At 38.9% G+C, this 20220-nt stretch overlaps 1 protein-coding gene across 6 annotated transcripts in view; it reads right to left on the bottom strand.

Annotated features, from left to right (window-relative positions):
* Positions 1-20220, bottom strand: part of LOC139940570 (uncharacterized) — a 37484-nt gene that overhangs the window by 11683 nt on the left and 5581 nt on the right. For 2 of the 6 annotated variants that reach the window (XM_071936884.1, XM_071936885.1), the window contains exons 3-15: positions 17818-17891; positions 14631-14714; positions 13945-14033; positions 11628-11668; positions 11140-11191; positions 9865-9914; positions 8765-8980; positions 7516-7573; positions 4901-4963; positions 3426-3470; positions 2881-2918; positions 2158-2186; positions 943-1120 (exon numbers count right to left, since the gene is read on the bottom strand). In XM_071936884.1, coding sequence (XP_071792985.1) covers positions 943-1120; positions 2158-2186; positions 2881-2918; positions 3426-3470; positions 4901-4963; positions 7516-7573; positions 8765-8980; positions 9865-9914; positions 11140-11191; positions 11628-11668; positions 13945-14033; positions 14631-14714; positions 17818-17891 — 1017 coding nt within the window. Of the gene's footprint in view, positions 1-942; positions 1121-2157; positions 2187-2880; positions 2919-3425; positions 3471-4900; positions 4964-7515; positions 7574-8764; positions 8981-9864; positions 9915-11139; positions 11192-11627; positions 11669-13944; positions 14034-14630; positions 14715-17817; positions 17892-18232; positions 18338-20220 lie in introns of those variants that run through there. The other 4 variants (XM_071936888.1, XM_071936886.1, XM_071936889.1 and 1 more) reach the window with 4 other exon arrangements.

The raw sequence follows: 20220 nt of genomic DNA on the forward strand, positions 1-20220 counted from the left end.
AGGGAGTTGCCTTTTAAGAAATCAAATATTACATGCGTAAAGTGGTGCCCACTAATTTATATTTATTTGGACTCAATCAGTCTTCGTAGTTGCAAGAGAATGATGAAAGAAAAATCACCCTTGTTGCACAAATTGGTGTCCATCAGATGCCTAATAAATAAAATGCTTCAGGCCTGAAGTATTTTATTATTTGGGTGAGAAATTACCTCTTTCTCAAAAACCTTGTTTTTAGAGGAAGCTGTTTCTCACGTCTTATATTATCAACAGCTCCCCATTGCTCATTACCAAGTTAGTTTTTATGCTAACTAATTTGAATAATTACCAATAGTGTCCAGTGTCTTTACAGTAAGTGCACCATGAAATAGGTCAAAATGTGTGAACTTGAGCTGCATGGTTATCTACGTTTCTCCCAGCAGAAATGACTAACATGCATTGACAAGGAACTGATGCCCCCAATCACCTAGAACTGGACTTGACTAGAACAGGATCTGAACCTGCGACTTCTGGGTTTCATGCCAGCGATCTACCAACTGAACTTTCTAGTGCTATAGTGGAAGACTCCCATACTGTCAACAGCTTTGTTCAAAGGGGTGTCAATTCAGTTTCCCATTTGGCTTAGAATACAGCACATTTGTTTTGGAAAGCGGGATGATATAATACCCCAAGTCCCACCCCCGAAGGACACAATCTGCCAAACCACCCTCCCGTGGCCATAGAAGGAAACAGTGCCACCAACCGTCTGGTGGTGCCTTATTCTGAGGATGACTACATGAACATAAACAAGTTTTACGTAAGCATTGGCTGTGTTTTATAGAAAATGAATTTGCTAAGTTGATATTTTACCAGCCTAATGAACTTCTTTCATAATTTTCATGATACCAGTTTTGATGGGTGTGTCTATTTGATCAACTTTGATGAATGGTAATGAAGGCGCAAGTTTACCTCTTTTTGGGAGATCTCTGGCGCTCTTTTGTAGTGACGTGGAGACGGTGGTGGTCGTGGGCTGATTCTACCCGGGAGATCCAGCATTTGGGATGGATGCTGCTGCTGCTGCGGCTGCTGCTGCTGCCAAGGGGCTTGCAGGTGAGGAGGAGGGCATGGCAGGGGCCTTGGTGCGATTCTGAACCAGAAAAACAATGGTCAATGAGTGGAGACTGCTTTCTTCAGCAGGCGAGTTTAGAGAGTAAACAAATATTGCAGCTCTCCCTAAACCTATCCCAAGTGGTAGCATATTTAGACACAGCACCTTGTAAACCATTACATGGTGCTAAAGTATGTAAAAGGAGTAGGTCTCATAATTCAAACACCCACTGTGACCTTGCAGGTATACTGTATGTTAAAGCACCATGAGTGTCACTGAGTGCCGGATATGAGTGCTATATACATGTAAGGTAAGAAGCCATTATTATATTATCCTGGATAACAAATATTGTGTAGGGTCTCATTGCCGAATGGTTTGGAGAATCAAATTCAAGTTCTGGTGATTTAATCATGGTGTGGGTTTGGTTCCCGGTCATGACACTTGTGTCCTTGAGCAAGATACTTTACTTTAATTGCTTCTTTATATAAATGGTAAGTGGCAAGTTATATCAAAACAAATATTATATAGGATTTGAGGCATTGCATGGTGAGGTATCAATGTATGACGATGACTAGAGCAAGCTAGTCGAAACGTTGAGACCAATTCCGAACTGACTCTGTGGCAGTACAGTTAATTACGATCCTATAAGCTAAAGTAGTAGTCCAGTCTATTTTCTATACCATCCGCCCTGGTAATAGTTAAAAAGCAGGACAGTTCTTTCCAGAACTGAGAAGTCTCCCGAACCTCTGATTATCTACTCCGCGGCAGTAGAATATAGCAAAACAGTTCCCTAAGAACAACTCTACCTAGCAAGTAGATACACACATGGTGTTACGGCAAACCAAATAAACATCAAAACAAATATTGAATGCACTTCGTTCTTGCGTTATTACAGGATATAATCACTCCATGACAGCTGGCCCTTTCCATTCAAATCAACTTCACCTCGTTGTGAAATGGAACAGTCCAGATTACACCTCATGATTGTATACAACGGCACAGCACTTAATAAGCATTCAATATTTGTACATTAGTGTTTTGACACTAAACTTGCTTGCATGAAGTTATCAACTTACACTTGAGGAAGTGGGCTAACAGATCTTCCCTGTACATGTGAAACAAAAAGGAAACAAAACGACACCAACATATTTTTAATCATAAGGAAACAGATACTTGTAATGGGTTGTAAGTCTTTTCAAACGTTTAGATAATATCAAGGGAGGTTATTCTTTGGTAGTTACTCCAGCAATTAATAGCCATTGAAAACACTTAGTAAAGAGCACCGGAGAGCTGTATCAAACATTGCTTAAAAACAATGGAAACAACCCCGTTTGAGGTAATGCAGTTTTCGTGAACCTGAGAATCTGAAAGCACACAATTCTTTGCAACAGGGGGTGTTTTTCTGTCATTTTCACAGGTTTGTTATGTAATGCCGATGGCATGCCCATGCTGTTGAGACACACCATGTGAGAATACTGGTCTTTGACAATTTCCAAAAGTATACACTGCCTTTAATAGTTTAGTGTCCCAAATATTGAACTGTGTACTTTGACGCTGAACATGTAATTTATTTCCTCGTGCGAAGAAAAAGGAGTCTCTGCTCTTTGCTCTACGCCTCATGTTCAGTTGAACTATCTCAACTCACTTGAAATGCTCCGGTAGGAACTTACAATTCCCTCATAAGATGCCCTTTACCAAGGAGAAAATGCACTTGTGTCCTTGACTTTTCAAAAACGAATCATACAGGTCTGTAAGTGGGAAATCTTCAATAGTCTTAGACAAAGAATAAATTGACTCACCCCACCGGGATGTCTTTTTTGAAATGCGTGGTGATTATCTGGAAGGCAAAAAGACAAAATGTAAATACTAATCAGCTGGTTCACATTCAAAACTAGACGAATGCATGTTTTACCATTGTGACCAACCCACTATACTATACAAGCCCCAAAGGCAGGAGGTTCTGTCCCCCATACAGTGAACTGTGTACAAACACCTTCTGATAACGCCCTCTTTTGAAACATCCCCCTTCAGTCCATGATAATTTCCCATATGAAGGACAGAATCTCTGTGGACAGTTCCGTAGGACACCTGCTCAAGTTAATCCGCAAAAGAGGCATCAAGTCATAGAGTAACTGGTCCACTCTCTTTCTTCTTTGGTCTTGCAATACACTAACTGTATGCAGTTTAGGGTGATCGTGTATAACTTAATGGGTCCGCAATGCCTGGTTCCTTCATAGTTCCTCAAATTTGTGTCAGTGCGACAGACAACAAAACCATCTGCCACATCATTCACAACAAGGCTGATAGACTGTCAAAGACAATCTTAAAGATGCAAGAAACTTACTTTCTTCTTCATCATGGGGTACATCATATATCTCATCACCTGCATCTATAAAATAAAAAATCACATCATGATCAAATGAGAAACAAGTCTACATATTTTAAAAGGTAACTACAGTATAGACGATGTGACCTGTGACATCACATGTTTACAAAAGAGTCACCAAGCCTGGACTTCCTGCAGTTACAATCTGTACACAGCTCAATGGAAAACATAATCTTGTACTTTGTGGAGATTGGCACTGTCTGATTTTTATCAACTGTTGATATGACAAAATGGGGCACATCTCAAATCTAAACTGTTACTTTTCTAACTCTTGGATTTATGATGAAATTTATACAGTGATGATGCAGTATCTTGTCCACTGGAAAAGCTCAATTAAGTACAAGGTCACACTTATTGTAAACAAAGGTCCCAGGGTCTGTAACTGATGAGCAAACTTGCGGGTACAACCATATTTTAAATCTCTTTTGTGTGAGTGTTTTGGCTCTGAAAAGAGCCGGTCTGGTCACAATGTTTTCAACACTATACTCTGCTTGTCTTCTCGCAGAAACACCAAGGCAAACACCTTCTCTGAGCAATAAGTGTAACCTGGGGTCAATTTCAAAAAGAGTTAGAACTAGTCCTAACTTAGGAACAGTCCTAGGAGATATTAAAAACTTAAGGCTCGTCCTATGTTAGGATAAGTAACTTGAGACAAGACTTGTCTTAACTCTTTGTGAAATCCACCCCATGTTCTTTCAAATGCAATACAAATGGTTTTACATTGTATTTCCCATCCGAAGGATAAAACAATAATGGTTAGTTGTCTTGCTTTTAAAGAACACAGGTGTCACGACCAGGCCTCGAACCCATACTCTGCTGACCAATCACACTTGGAAGAATATCATGCCTGTTTAGTGGACAGTATTCTATGATGTGTGTCAACACGAGGTCTCGAACCCAGACTCTACTGATCAGATACACAACAGCTTGAGTCCGGTGCGCTTGATCTCTCAGCTTCAACAGGCCACAGCTTAGAAAGCTTAATAAGCAATTTTGACACTATTACTTTACTTTACACCCAAACCAATCAGTGCAAATCTAGCTGCACGTAACGCGATCAAAATTGTGAAGGTGAATGTCAGAAAATTGTGTCGTTTCTAGGCGACTTCACCACTTTGGGGCTTATTTCATGCTTACGTATGACGTCTGCGCGTACGTACCTGACATGAAAAATGGTAGGTTCACATATGCTTAAAATGTGAGATTTTAAAAACCAAAATAAATTGTGTAACATTCATGTTCACATCGCTGTTGAAATTGTTGCATGCTTTAACGTGCAGCTAAACCTCCCTAATATAGCATCCTCAATACCTCAAAAAGGCTATTGACCTTTGGCCCAGATGCCAAAGATCAATCAATGAAACCGTGGACCTGGGACAACCAAAATGGCGGGTTCCTGTGATTATGATCTGAAGAGGGGAATGAATTCTTACCATCACCATATGAGCTGTTCATCTGTTCACTCGGTACTTCATATGTCTGATCAAAATCTTCATCTACTTGTATGTGAATGTTGACACCAGAGGGGGGTGAGGCAAAAACAATGTTTTATGATTAAGCAGTAAGGTGATTATATGATGTGGTGATTTTCATGCAGTGATTCAGGGAAGAGTTTCAGTGACAATATGGTAAATTTTGTTTTTATTTGAAAGCAATATAGGCGATTTTGGTAAAACCGATTTTGAAAATTTTCATGGTGATTGAACCATTCATGATATTCGATAATGGAATGAATGATTATGATGTTTGATTGAGTTATAGTTAATTTGAAAATTGATACAGTTGATTTGATAGAAATGTGATTTTGAAAATGATAAAGGTAATTTTGTTTGATTGATTTTTTATTTTTGATAATGGTATGAGAGATTATACGATCATTAGTGATTTGATAGAAACATTTAAGATTTAAAAAAAGAATATATGGTTTTGATAGAATCACAAGTTATTTTGAAAATGATATGGGTGATTTGATGGAAATATTAGTGATTTTAATCAAGAAGGGTGATTTGACAGACACATTAGTGATTTTGAAAATGATATCCAGATGATCAGAAACATCATTGATTTGGTTAGTGGTTAAATGATCCCATTGACAATGATGATGGTTGTGAGAATGGATGACCAAAAACAAAAGAGCAAATAAAAAGCCAATGACAGCAACAAAAATACAAACAAAATCCATCAGGTATGGTGGATGAAGGTAAAAGCAAGACATGATTGTGGGGGTGGAAGAGGAAGGAAACATAAACAACATTAAAATCACAACTTTATCCAGAGACACATTTTATGTTTAAAGCCATTGGACCCTTTCGGTAAACAGTATTGTCCAAGGCCCACACTTCGTGTATCACAACTTGTATATAAAATAACAAGCCTGTGAAAATTTAGGCTCAATCGGTCATCGGAGTCGGGAGAACATAACGGGAAAACCCACCCTTGTATCCGCGCGTTTTGCCGTGTCATGACATGTGTTTAAAATAAATCCGTAATTCTCGCTATCGAGAATTGATATTGTTTTACTGTTTTCTCAAAAAGTAAAGCATTTCATGGAATAATATTTCAAGAGAAGTCTTTCACCATTACCTTCTGTAAACCCTGTAATTATAAGCTATTTGTAAATCTGTGAACTTTTATTTTTTGTTCTGTACCGAAAGGGTCCAATGGCTTTAACTTGTTGTGCACATTTTCAATTCATTCTCCCCAACATTAGTTAATGGCCTAACATTTGAGAAAGATAAAGGAGTGTTTTGGCCCAATGACCAGTGCACTAATGTAAAGTGCATTAATAGGGTTATTGTAAAATGGGCTACAAGAACTTGTTGTTACATTATTAAAGGATGACTTGATACCAAATGAAAAACAACACCCCTTTAGAGACTGTTCATTTCTGTCTAATCATCACTATACACCCAGGCATTAGGGATTTTTTGGGGCCTGTTAATCTTTAGGGACAATTACAGGAAAATTATTAAGAAATGTTTACTTGGTTTTGTTTTAAGAGTTTGTTGATTCAATGTTAACATGGGAAACATTGGTCACTTTTTTTTTACCCACTCAGGAAGCAGGACTTAACTTGCAGTTTGCGGCCGCTGTGGTCTCTGAACAGTTCATATCATAGTAAAAAATAAAGATCACAACATGGACAAATGTGTAAGTCTTCTGTTCAAACCAGATACATGTTTGTGTACTAACTGACTAACTGAACACGTGTAGATGCATGGAAAAGTGGCTGGGTGGGGTTGGGGGTTACACATAGAGAGCTGGACCCAAATTTAAGGAGCTGCTTGAGCACTTAAGAACCCTTATTATGCTTACCAGGATGAGGAACCATCCACAATGCCATTCCACATGAAAAACACCACCTGTGAATGGTATCCTGCAAATTTTTCTTTTTTATTATTGTGTAAAAGAACACAGCAATAAGCCAGGCCTAGAATTACACGCAGGCCACTGAGGCCAGGGCATCTGTTGCCGCTGGTCTTAATTGGTGGCCTTCAAAAGTTTCCAATTGACTTTAAAGGAACACGTTGCCTTGGATCGGACGAGTTGGTCTATAAAAAGGGTTTGTAACCGTTTTTTATAAAACGCATATGGTTGGAAAGATGTTTTAAAAGTAGAATACAATGATCCACACAAGTTTGCCTCAAAATTGCACGGTTTTCCTTTTACCTCGTTGACTAAACACGGTCGGCCATTTATGGGAGTCAAAATTTTGACCCCCATAAATGGCCGACATGTTAGTCGACAAGGTAAAAGGAAAACCACGCAATTTCGAGGCATGTTTGTGTGGATCATTGTATTCTACTTTTACAACATCTTTCTACCCATATGCATTTTATAAAAAACGGTTACAAACGCTTTTCAAAGACCAACTCGACCGATCCAAGACAACGTGTTCCTTTAAGACTTTCCAGTAAAAGTGCCCTTTACCAAATGATAATGGCATTGCCCTTTCAGATGAAATTCCCGCCCTGATGAGCAAAATGTTGTTATCAAGCAGCTCTATGACATTTGGGCCCTGTTTATTTAATTGGGAAAACAGTGTTACCTGTGTTGGGAGCGAGGTACAGGCTGGAGTCATCCTCCTTCCCAGATGCACTTGAACTCTGTAAATCAAAACAATATTTATATTAAACACTGTATCATGGGAAGTAGTGGTGTTGAGAAGTTTTTCTTTAAAAAGTATGGTGAGTATATTAAAAATGTGTATGGTGTTAAAAACTGTAAAGAAGCACAAAAATAGAGTAACATTGAATTGACTGATGATGATTTGAGGGTACAGTAGCTAGAACAATGGAAAATAAGTGTGTATGAGGGGAACAAGCAAGTACACAAGATTAATCTGGGAATGAAACAAGAAAAATAACCCCAAAAAGGACAAGAAAAGTCAGGGACAACAAAAGTAAACTAAACCACTGTTGCTCGAAAGCATGTTGTCCCACATATGCATTCCTCAATTATGCAAGAAAAACATACATGAAAACAAGAAGGGTAAAGATCAAGTTCCCACACTTGCACGCTCCTGGGCCGATTCGAAGGGAATAAAACGAAGACAGAGGACAAGTTACAGTACTGCTTCATAGAGCTGCTTCAGCAAAAAAATTTGCTTAAGCACAAAATTCATTGCTTAGTAGAATCAGATTACCGGCAAAGACTCCACTCAATTGTTATGCTAAGTAAACAACAGCTAAATACTAGTCATAAGCAATGTATATGGCGTGAAATTTTGGCCAGTAACATGTGTAAAATAAGCGAGCTATTTTCGTGCTTAAGCAAATTTTTTGCTTAAGCAGCTCTATGAAATTGGCCCCTGGTCATGGCCAAAAGGTGGGCAAAGTCTTATTAAGAATATTGTGGGAACGCCATTATTATCCTACAAGCAGCGAGGTAGCATCGTGGTGAGATCTCTGTGGTCGTAATAAAAAAGCAGCACTGTCGGCAACTCCTACTACTTTGTCGGCATTGATGGATTTAGGTGTAATCATAGTGACAGCAAGTCAGCAAGCGATGCTTTCGACATAGAAGCAGTACAACTCCATAACTTTTTGAGAATGTGGTGAATGGCATGGTCTTCATGAGGTTGCAGAGCTGTATGAACATGGTATAACGGTCTGAGCGTACAGTCAATCTTGAGACTTTACCCCCAGTCACCACAACTGGGGCCCTTAAACACCCATTCAATACTAATTTTGATATCAATGGCTGCTTTATTATTATGTGCCTGTGCCATGACTAATGACTTGCAATTATGGGTCTTATTTTTTTGGAAGCAGAGCAATATTTCCTGTCTGATTTACTTGGTTTTGCCTCGATCGTATGTCCGGGTCACTTTTTGACAAGTCGTGTAGCTGTTGTGCAGCACCGCTGAGGAACTTGTTGTGCAATTGGGATGGTATTGCTTGGTTTTTTAACTGCGTCATCCAGGGTATACTAAATGGATTGATGGGGTCACTTAAAGGTCGCTGTGTGCAAGACACAATGTTTTCTAGCTTTCGTCTGAAGACAGACCCGGGCTGAAAAAAAGTAATTTGGGTTTTTACAATACTCGAGAGCTGTTGATATTATAAAACGTTGTTAGAGACGAGCCCCTTTAAGGTAATGTAGTTCTGAGAAAGAGGTAATGTTTCACCACAAATATTTGAAATCTGAGAAAGGCTTCGGGCATGAATGCAACACTGTTTTTTTTTCTTTCATTATGAGTCGAAATCTTTACAGGTCTGTTATTTTATGCATTTAATCAATGTTGGGACACACCACGTGAGGATACTGGTCTTTGACATTACCAAATATGGAACCAATTGCTAACTTCTATTAGAAGTTTAATAACTTTAAGTGACTGTAGACATCATACACAAACAAGTCTACAAAATATTCCAGCAACAAATTTCATTCATGTCCCTGTTTATTTTTCTGTTTACTGTTGCACCTAGACTTGGCCTTAGATATCCCTTCAAAAGTTTCCCATGGACTTTAAGATTTTCCAACGGAAATGGCCTTTGTGAAATGCATATGGCCAGTTGCCTTCTCAAAGTACATGTAAAACTCATGGGCTGTCATACTCAACTGACCTCTATGGCCATAACTAGAACAAAACCACACAACAGGATTTCCCTTCAAAAATAAACTACAAGTACATGTAAATGTAAACAGGCCTGTATGCTAAATTGCTATTGAATGGGTAAGGGCACCAAGGCATTTTTCTCCTTGGTCAGTTGGTAAAGGGCACCCTATGAGGAAATGGTAAATTTCTACCGGATCATTCTAAGACAATGACAAGGGGGCATGGAGGCGATTGCCTCTACTGTTGCCTCTGTGAAGTATCATGCCAAAACAGGATTTCCCTTTGGAAATAAACTACATGTAAAAATAAACAAGTTGAGAATATTATCTGACTTACCAGATTGGTAAATGAGGAAGTAGATGATCCATTGTAGCTCACAGTACGTCCTGAAACAAACATCATTGTGGGAGAATTGTTTAGTTTCATTGAAACAAATTATCAGGAGAGAATCATTAATAGGTTGATTCGCGGAATAAATTTTAGACGTCTGTGTTGTAATATACAAAATAGTAATTATAGTGGCTTCTAATATAGCGCATATCCGTCGCTCAGTGACGTTCAAGACGCTTTAGCATACAGTATTATCCTGTGAGGTACGTGTATGTGGGACTACATTTGAATGATGAGATCTACCCCTTGTAAACTATCCCCTTCCCCCTTTAATTACAGGCACAGTTATTGCATGACCTTTCTGACCTGTCAAGGAGGGGAAGTGAGTGTAAATAGATCACATCCGATCAGATGAGGCCTGGGGAGAGAATTGAACGACACAAACACCGATTCATGTGGTGTTGAGGATTCTACGCATCCAAACTAAGTTGAGTTGTGCAATTCGTAATCAAAGGCATTAAAGGCAATTAAAACATTTGGTAATGATGGTAATTGTCAAAGATTCCCACTTGGTGTATCACAACATACATGTATGTTTGCATAAAACAACATAATTGTGCAAATTTGGACTCAACTGGTCATCGAAGTTGCAGAAGAATGATGAAAGGGAAAAAACATCCTTATTACAACAAGTTGTATGCTTTCAGATGCCTAATAAAAGGCTGAAGTCTTTTAAAGGCAGTGAACACTATTGGTAATTACTCAAAATAATTATTGGCATAAAACCTTTCTTGGTGACGAGTAATGGGGAGAGGTTGATGGTATAAAACATTGTGAGAAACGGCTCCCTCTGAAGTGCCATAGTTTTCGAGAAAGAAGTATTTTTCCACGAATTTGATTTCGAGACCTCAAGTTTAGAACTTGAGGTCTCGAAATCAACCATATAAATGCACACAACTTCATGTTGCAAGGGTTGTTTTTCTTTCATTATTATCTCACAACTTCGATGACCGATTGAGCTCAAATTTTCACAGGTTTGTTATTTTATGCATATGTTGAGATACACCAACTGTGAAGGCTAGTCTTTGACAATTACCAATAGTGTCCACTGCCTTTAAGATGTGAGAAACTAACTTTTTCTAAAAACTATGTTACTTCAGAGGGAGCCGTTTCTCACAGTGTTTTATACTATCAACAGCTCTCCACTTCCATTGGTCGTTAACAAGAAAGTTTACATGCTCCAACAACAATTATTTGAAAATCAGTTTGTGGTTTATTTACCTGGGGTATTTCCTTGTAGCAATGCTGGGTTGTCTTCTTCTTGCTCAAATTCCTGATTATAAGCCAGAGATGAAACAAATCAGAAAATATGCAAATAATAATAATAACTACAAGGAATTTGTTAAAGCGCCTTTTCCTAACACCAGAGCTTCTTTTTATTAGCGCGCATTATGCATCACTCAGTGACGTGACGCTCACGAGGAGCTTTTAACTTTCAGTATTTTCCTGCAAGATGTTGGATTACATGAAACCTACACTCCTTTAACATACATGTTTTAGTACCACGTAATGGTTTACAAAGTGCTGTGGCGCAATACATGTATGCTGCCAATCAAACATGCCAAATGGCAATCTAACCAGGAACACCAGGGCAAACCCCTTCTCTTTTTAATAAGTGCACTGGGTTCTTGTGCGGTGTACACAACACACGGGACCAACACAGCTCATCCGAAGGATGCGAAGCATGTTTATTTTTTAATTTGACTTACATCTTCATCATTGCTGAAATCACTTCCCCAGCAGTTTTCCTCTGTAATACAAAATAACAAAATAAAAGAATAATGACATGTGAACCAAGTACTGTATTTACTGAGAGAATAAGTTTAAATATTAAAGTGCTGAACAAACAAATTACATGTAAGGACAATTTACTAGAGCGGGATTTGAACCAATGACCTCTGCCATCGATTTCACCAAACTCTTCCGAACTTTGGATTAATCTTAGGACTTTCTAAGGGATTAAAACAAAATGTAGATGGAACTTATCACCATAAGCCACTTAAAATGCACAAAACCAACAGTCACATTTTAACAAAGGGTATTGAAACAGATAACATTATGAATGCAAACAACATTCGCACATACATTTACCAAGTCATCACACACTGTACAATTGTGATAAACACAAAGTTATGTTTACTTTTATATCCTGTGTATAGAGCATCACAGGATAAGGTTTGCTAGAAAAAAACACTGTTCATTTAGTGTTAGTAAAACTATGGTCAGACTGCGAAAACACACACAGCCTCTTGCTCAGCCTAGAAAAATACATTTCAGAACAACCAACAGAAAGACAGATTTAGGAACAAAAATAACACATGTACCAATACTGCAGACCATTTAATGTAAAGTTGCATAGCATCCCGAACCAACAAGCAAAGAAAACCACACAAAGAGGAGAAAATCAAGTACGTGTTTATGGCCTAGCCCCTAGAAACAACATTGATTTCGGCATGCATAAACACAGGCATTCTCAGATTATCTGTTTCACTTCACAGACACAAAATAATCATTTACCCTCGGCCTTTAAATGAAGATGCTAAATTCCTGCAGTCTGTCGGGTCGAAAGATGGAAACTACAGATTAAAGGTTTAAGAACATCATTGGATCATACACACATAGGCCTTTATAATAACTATGGCAAGTGGCTTCTGGGGCTTCTGCGTAGCCAGGTCATAGCCGAAATAGGCAGCATCTTATTAAAATCAATTTTTTTTTAAAGTTTTAAATTGTTTATCATTGACTAATGTAAATGGCCCAAGAGATATGGCAGGCCTCAAATAGTGACTTTGTTGTTGTGTCCTCTTCAAAGTTCCAAGACAAATTCAATTTTTTCTCTTAGAGTGCCCCTACCAGAGGAAAATTGCTGCCCCTTCAAGAGCGAAGTTCAAGGCCGGCATGTACAGTATCTGAAGTGACAACTCATAAGTTCATAGTTCCTCATGAGAATCACAGAAGACATTTTTCTCATTTTGATTCTGGTCTTGTAAAAATGATTCTGGTCCAGTAAACATATTGAGCAACAAGCATTGTGGTCTTGCGGGATTTCCCCCTCAAATTCAAACCCTGTATGTGAACAGAATTGACTCATGAGCCAATACATGTACTTCAATCCACAGTATAAAATTCTCCATAAGATTTATTTACCCCCCCCCCCCATAATGTGACTCATCACCAAGTACCCAATTAGTTAGGTAACAATATCAGGGCCATTCAGGAGACAGTAAGGTTGGTGCGGTCAAGGGCATCTTGGCACCCATGAATGACGAGTAACGAAGGACACCAAAATATGCACAGCTCTAGTTCTATCTTGGCCTTTAGCCAGGGATCAAACAAGGGCCACAGTGGTGAGAGGGGGTGCTTTAGGCACTTGCCCACCTTGCATATGATATGTGAATAACACAAAATACTTAAGTGCACAGCCAAAATCATGGGTACACATATTTTTGGTCAATTTTATGAGCAATAGTTTGAAAACCACTGATGTAGCAGTTACCTTTGATAATGTTATTTACGAATTATGAATAAAATTGTGTGAGTTTTTTTTTCTTCGAATAAAATATCTACAAAGAGCAACTCAATATTTACCCGTTGTTCATTTGGTGTCTTTGTAATAAAAAGTATACCAATAATTATGGCTGTGCAACTACATAGCTCTGAAAGAGCAAACTTTCATCTCCTGGCATGCATGGTCTTGTCTTGAAATGCATCTGAGTAGGACCGTTGCCAACTTTTAAATTTATTAGATGGAACTTTGCATCGGGATAAGGAATATTGTAATTTTTGTTTTCCCCATGTTCACTGATGTGTGTTAGCACTGTATACAGTACTTTCCCAAGCTCTGTGGACCTCGGGTGGGATTCCAACCCATGACCTGTGTAATTCTAGAGCAGAGTCTTACCTTAGACCAGCGAGATTGCCCAGTAGCTAGAGGCAGCTCAAGTCATATATATTTTAGCAGAGGGTACTTTTTAAAATAGCTTTTAAATTATTAATAAATTAAGACAGAGGACTGTCTGTTCGTACCTTCACTTCCGTCATCTCGTCTACCGGGAGCCTGGGGTGGTTCTTTATAATCCGGCTCCGGCGCTTGAGGTGGCCTCTTCTCACCCCATCTATCAAATTGAACCATCTTAAGTTTACACAATGTACTATCAAAATACAAATCTTATGGAATCTTCCACAATGGGAAAAGGGTGGCAAGGGTCAACTCGAGCCCCTGATTGGAAGCAGTCTGAAGTTCTTTGATAAGCAAAAGACCATTCTAAATTTATTCTGGTTGTGAAGCCAAGGACTCTTAGAAATAAAAACTTAATCACTGTACTAGGCAAGAACCCAATGTAGAGAAGATGAAGTAAGGAAGTTTAAGGTTTTTAGATATGGGAGGGAAACCCCAAAGTATTATTCTAGGAAAAACCCATCAGGTAGAGACTGAAAACCCAATTCATACAGTGCCCCGGTGTGATTCGAACTGGGGTCCTAGTAGTGGAAGGTGAGGAACGATACCACTACACCAACCCACTGAGAGTCAGAAGTGCTGGAGAATTGCAAATATTTACAAACTCAAAATTTATAATTCTTTACTTTGTATTGGTAATGTACAGGTAGGTCTCAATAATCTTGGACCCATATTTTTAAAAATAATAATCTAAAACACGAGACAGAGCTTCAGGGAATTTGTTTTATGAATTTTGAATTTTTACGACACTTACCGTGATCCTGAAAATGGATTCTTTGATTTTTTACGGTCAGGACGGCGATTCTCCTTCACTTTATTTATCTGTTTCCACAACATCCTGAGGTAGAAAAATTAAGAAAGGCGAAATATACAAGATGAAATATGACACAACAGATGTTCATAGAAACAGTGAACCACGCTGACTTGGAATGATCAGGACCTAATTTCATGAAGCTTGTAATCAGGTCCAGTTCTACATACATTTACATGTATGCTGTACCTAAACTTTTCAGTGTTTTTTTCTTCATTATATTCTACACAAGTTTCTATCCTGTGAATTTTTTTCTGCCATCTCATGTAACGGAACTGCAACTGCCCATAGCAGGAACACACACGTTTCCCTTTCGATGCATTAATTCACAATGTATTACTTACATCATACAGGATTTCCAAATTGTTGACATACACGTTAATGTATTCTAGATAACCAAATCAACTGATGACGATAATTTATACCAATGCAACATACAGTATAACGAATCTAAGGATAATTTCAACTGCACGCTGTTGATTTATTCATCGCTGACTTCCTTCCATTTAAACAGAAATAATTTGAAAGTCATACTCCACTGACTCAAGCAAAACAATGGAATGTACAACTCAACATTTCCATGGGTGATATGTACAGAAACATGAAAAATGGCAACTCATAAACAAAATTTCAGATGAATAATTCCTCACACTCACGTAAACCAGCCCTACTCAAACCGTTGCATTTAAAAAAATTTTTAGTAAGGACTCCATGTGAACAACTTTGAGATTGTTTCAAAGTTAAGATCAAGCTTATACAATACATGTACATGTGTAACTCTTTGTGGAAACGATCGCTCAGGACTCTCAATTTCCCAATCCTACATTCTGGCTAAAGTCAAAACCTGAGTGCACCAGTGTACATTGCATATTTCCTGTTACACTTCCGGATGTGTACAATGTACGTGTATATGTCTTGGTGCTTAAACATAAAACCTTATATTTTATGGAGATTGCACTGTCTAATTCTTATTAACTTTTGATATGATGAAAGGGGGCACATCTCAAAACTTGTCCAGCTTTTACTTTCACAACTCTTGGAACAAAATATAAACTTTCCCCTAGGACCAGTGTAGTATCTTGCCTGCCAGACTAGCCAAAGAATGTGCAAGGTCACAAAGGTCTATTAGGAGGGTACATTGAAATGCATGCATGACCACCTTTTGATAACCCCTTGAGTTATAAGTTCCAAGGAGCTTTTGTGAACAGTATCCTCAGCACTAGCTGAGTGGATCAAAGAGCCATTTTATTTGTTATGAAGAAGCGCACCGCAGCTTTTGTCTATCAGGAATCTAAATTCATATAAAAGTGTGAAACTTCACATCCCTGTATTGAAAACAGAAACACTTCTATCGATTCAACAGTTAATTTGTTATGCAGCCCCTATTTCCATCTTCTTTGTTCTAAACCCATCTTATAAGGGTATTGTTTGTGGCAAAATGGTGGCGTCAGATTGAACTATTGTTTGTTGTAAAATATTTCTGGTAATGAAACCAAAAGTGACTCAAACATTCTTAAAGCCACTGGACACTATTGGTAGTTGTCAAGGACCAGTCTTATTACTTGGTGTATCTCAAAATATTATGCATAAAATAACCAACCTGTGAAAATTTGAGCTCAATCGGTCGTCAAAGTTGCGAGATAATAATGGAAGAAAAAACGCCCTTTGTCACACGAGGTTGTGTGCTTTCAGATCTATGCTTGATTTTTAGACCTCAAATTCTAAACTTGAGGTCTCGAAATCAAACTCGTGGAAAATTACTTCGTTCTCGAAAACTACGTCACTTCAGAGGGAGCCGTTTCTCACAATGTTTTATTCTATCAACCTCTCCCCATTACTCGTTACCAAGTGAGGTTTTATGCTGATAATTATTTTGAGTAATTAGCAATAGTGTCCACTGCCTTTAAGTGAATAATGGCTCACAAGCCTTGAAGGAAACCTGTAAACAAGGGTGCTGGTTATGTGAACCAGGACCACCACTGGTTATAAACCCTCTTGCATCAGTGTTCTAGGTTCTTTTACCTGCACTACCAATCCAAGTGACATTTATCCCATAGGACACTAAAGTATCTCACAAGGACACAAAACCACTGATCAGGATTTGAACCTACATTACACTCTGTTTGTCAGAAACACCAAAGCTTGTGTACGGTACTTAACCACCCAGCCATGACACGCCATTGAACATTTCACTTTGCACTTATTCCATTGGCATACAAACGTAACCAAGGCCTATATTGACTCAAGTGATAGATGCACATACATTGTACATTGTACATGAATGGATAGAGATCAAAGTTCATGAGTTTGGGCACTATGAATTAATTTGGTTCAGTTAGCCTACCCATAGAGATAGCCTACCAAACACTTGTTTAGCCTAATCTCAGCAAAACATACACTGGTGGTAGATGTTTCATGTATTTCTTTTTTGCTTTACAAGGCAAGAGGTGCAAAAAACATCAATGTATACCAAATGATGTAATGTTTAAAAAAAAAAAATTACACTAGCAAAGAAACCGATTGAGAAAAGACAAGGAAGGAAGTTTCAGTTTTTAGACATGTTACATGTAGAGGTGGAAGGAAATCCCTCGGTGAATTATACAGCTAGGGGAAAAACCCAAGCAGTCAGTTACATACATGTAGGGCATGTGTAGGGACTGAAAACCCAATCCATGCAGGGGCATCCCTCGATATTCGATATCAAACTGGGGTCCTAGAGGTGGAAGGTGAGAAACTGATACCAATTAATACTAGTGAGTGCTGGTGATGTGAACTTCCCTGTTTAAAAGGCACTGGACACTGTTAGTTAGTAATTACTCAAAATAATTGTGAGCATACTTGGTAACGAGCAAAGGAAAACTAGTGACAGTATAAAATATTGTGAGAAACGACTCCCTCTATAGAAATGTAGTTTTTGAGAAACGTTTCTCAGAATCAAATGATTTTGAATCTCTCTCTCTCTCTCTAAAACTATATTTCTTTGAAGGAAAGTGTTTCTCAAAATGATCACCAGCTGCAGAACATCTTACCAACTAAGTTTTTTTTAGGTTGTAAATTTTCAGAGTAATTAACGACCGAATGTATACCCCCTTTTAAATATCCTGTACAGGGTACATAGTGTAATACTTACGAAGCTGGGTCACTGCGTCCTGTTGGCATATTACGTGTCGGATGCAACCTCCGTAGCTTGTTCTCTGAAAGTTCCTGATAATGAATTGATATCAAAAAGGGATCTTTGTAACTACAAGTGCTGCTAAGTCCGCAATATGTCACCAAGCACAAAGGTATTTCCACCTAATCAGCAATTTTACACAAGTACAGGTCATGTATGCCAATGTAACCGTGAAGTGTTTCTAAGTATAGCGTTAGGAATAAAACGAAGCAGGAAGTATACTGACGTGCAGGTAGTTGTTGGGTTCTTTTTTAAGTGGAAAACACAGATAAAGTACACTGCATCCTGAACCTGAGAGGACACTGCGGTCCTGACTCGTCAGTTTGTAGTAACGCTTGGAGTAATAGGAGTGGGGGGGATAACTAGGGGGTACCTTGGAGTCTCCAAAGTGCGAATGAGTTCTTGTTCATCAGTCGTCAATGTCCGCTCCACAGTGTGCAAAGTTTAAATGCGTTATGTCGCAGTAAGGTCTTTACACACAATCTGCCTTGAGGAAGTGAAGTGCCTCACACGAGACTCAACGCACTTTCCGAGATCAGGGACACAATTACTTTCACATATGCATACAATCTACATATGTTCTGTGGTTTACACGCATTTAAAGCAACACCAGCAAAAATGTACCAGAAAAGAAGGCAACACCCCCCCCCCTTCAAAAAAAAAAAAGAATCAACACCAGAGAAGGCCAATTGCATGCATTTCCTTGTTTTGCAATGGTTAAAGATCTTCAGACACTATGGTAATTGTCAAAGACCAATCTTCCCACTTGGTGTATTTCAACATACATGCACAAAATAACAAACCTTTGACAATTTAAGCTCAATTGGTCATCAAATTTGCGAGATATGAATGAAATAAAAAACACCCTTGTCACGCGAAGATGTGTACTTTTAGATGCTTGATTTCAAAACCTCAAATTCTAAATCTGAGGTCTCGAAATCAAACTAGTGTTACTTCAGAGGGAGCCGTTTCTCACAATGTTTTATACTATCAACAGCTCTCCATTATTCGTTACCAAGTAAGTTTTCATGTTTTAACTTTTTTGAGTAATTACCAATAGTGTCCACTGCCTTTAAGGGTCGCATACTTTAGGATCATTAAAAAAAACACGTGTTTCCTTCCTGAAAACCAATGTATGGTAGTACATTGAAACTACATTCTAACCCTGAGGCCAAACCCAAAGAATCAAGTAGAATGAGGTTGGCCGAGTGTACACAAGGTATTCCAATACCACATCATAGACCATGTAGGCCTAAGCAGTGACATCCAGAGTTCACAAAAGAACCACATGATCATTATCAGCTTTTAACTCTTTCAGTGCCAAGGTCTTGTACACATTCTCATTATATGTATGAAACGCCATTATCGTAGTGTGACCTATTATATGTCAGAGGGCGTTGGGATGTACATGTGCCAAGGCAACACGAATCAGCAAGATACCATTTGTTTTGTGAGGACAGGCATAAGAATTTTGAAATGGAGAAAAATACAGCCCTTTTTCTGGTTACCAGGCAGACTGTCATACACTGTACGTCTGAAATTTCTTGTCACCGTGCAAAATGTATGCTGCACCAAAATTGATGACAGAGCCTAAGCTAGTACCCAAGCCGAAGACCAAGCTAGCACCCCAGCCAAAGCCTAAGCTGGTGCCCTAGCCACAACCCAAGCACGAGCCCAAGCTGGCACCCAAACCAAAGCCCAAGATGGCGCAAGCGCCACAGCCGGACCCCAAGCCATAGCCCTAAGCCAGAGCCCCAAGCCAAAGACCAAAATGGTGCCCAAACCAAAGCCTAAGCTTGTGCCCCAGCCAGAGCCAAAGCCAGAGCCAAAGCTGGTGCCTGACCTGGAGCCAAGCTTTGGAAATGGGCCCCTGGACTTCCTGCACGCACGATTTAATTGTACAATGTCAGTTGAGGAAATGCCATGAAAATTGCATTATACAATTTAATAAAGTTTCAAAGGGCCACAGGCACATCTCAAAAACTATCAGCTATTGATTAATTATGCATGCATGCCTGGAATCCAGCCTATCTTTATGACAGCAAGACCATTTTAATTTTTGCAAAGAGCAGTTCATACTTAAAGGAAAACCAAGACTGGCAGGGCCGGGCAAGAATAGGCTATGGTTTCTGCTGCATTCATGTTTATTCTTCTTGAAGATTGCCTGGAACTTGTTGAATAGACCTTATGCACATGACGTCATTTTAGTAGGGCGCCCTCACCTAGAGGTCAAAAGCAGGTTGTTCATTGGCCAATCCTGTGCGCCTCGCATAAAAATCTGTGCGTCTCGATTGTTTTTCCACTAAGATGGATGGATGACGTCAATGCATAAGGTCTATTGAAATTGCCCGCCAACCAATT

This window comes from Asterias amurensis, chromosome 8 (assembly GCF_032118995.1).
Source record: "Asterias amurensis chromosome 8, ASM3211899v1".
Taxonomy (NCBI): Eukaryota; Metazoa; Echinodermata; class Asteroidea; order Forcipulatida; family Asteriidae; genus Asterias; species Asterias amurensis.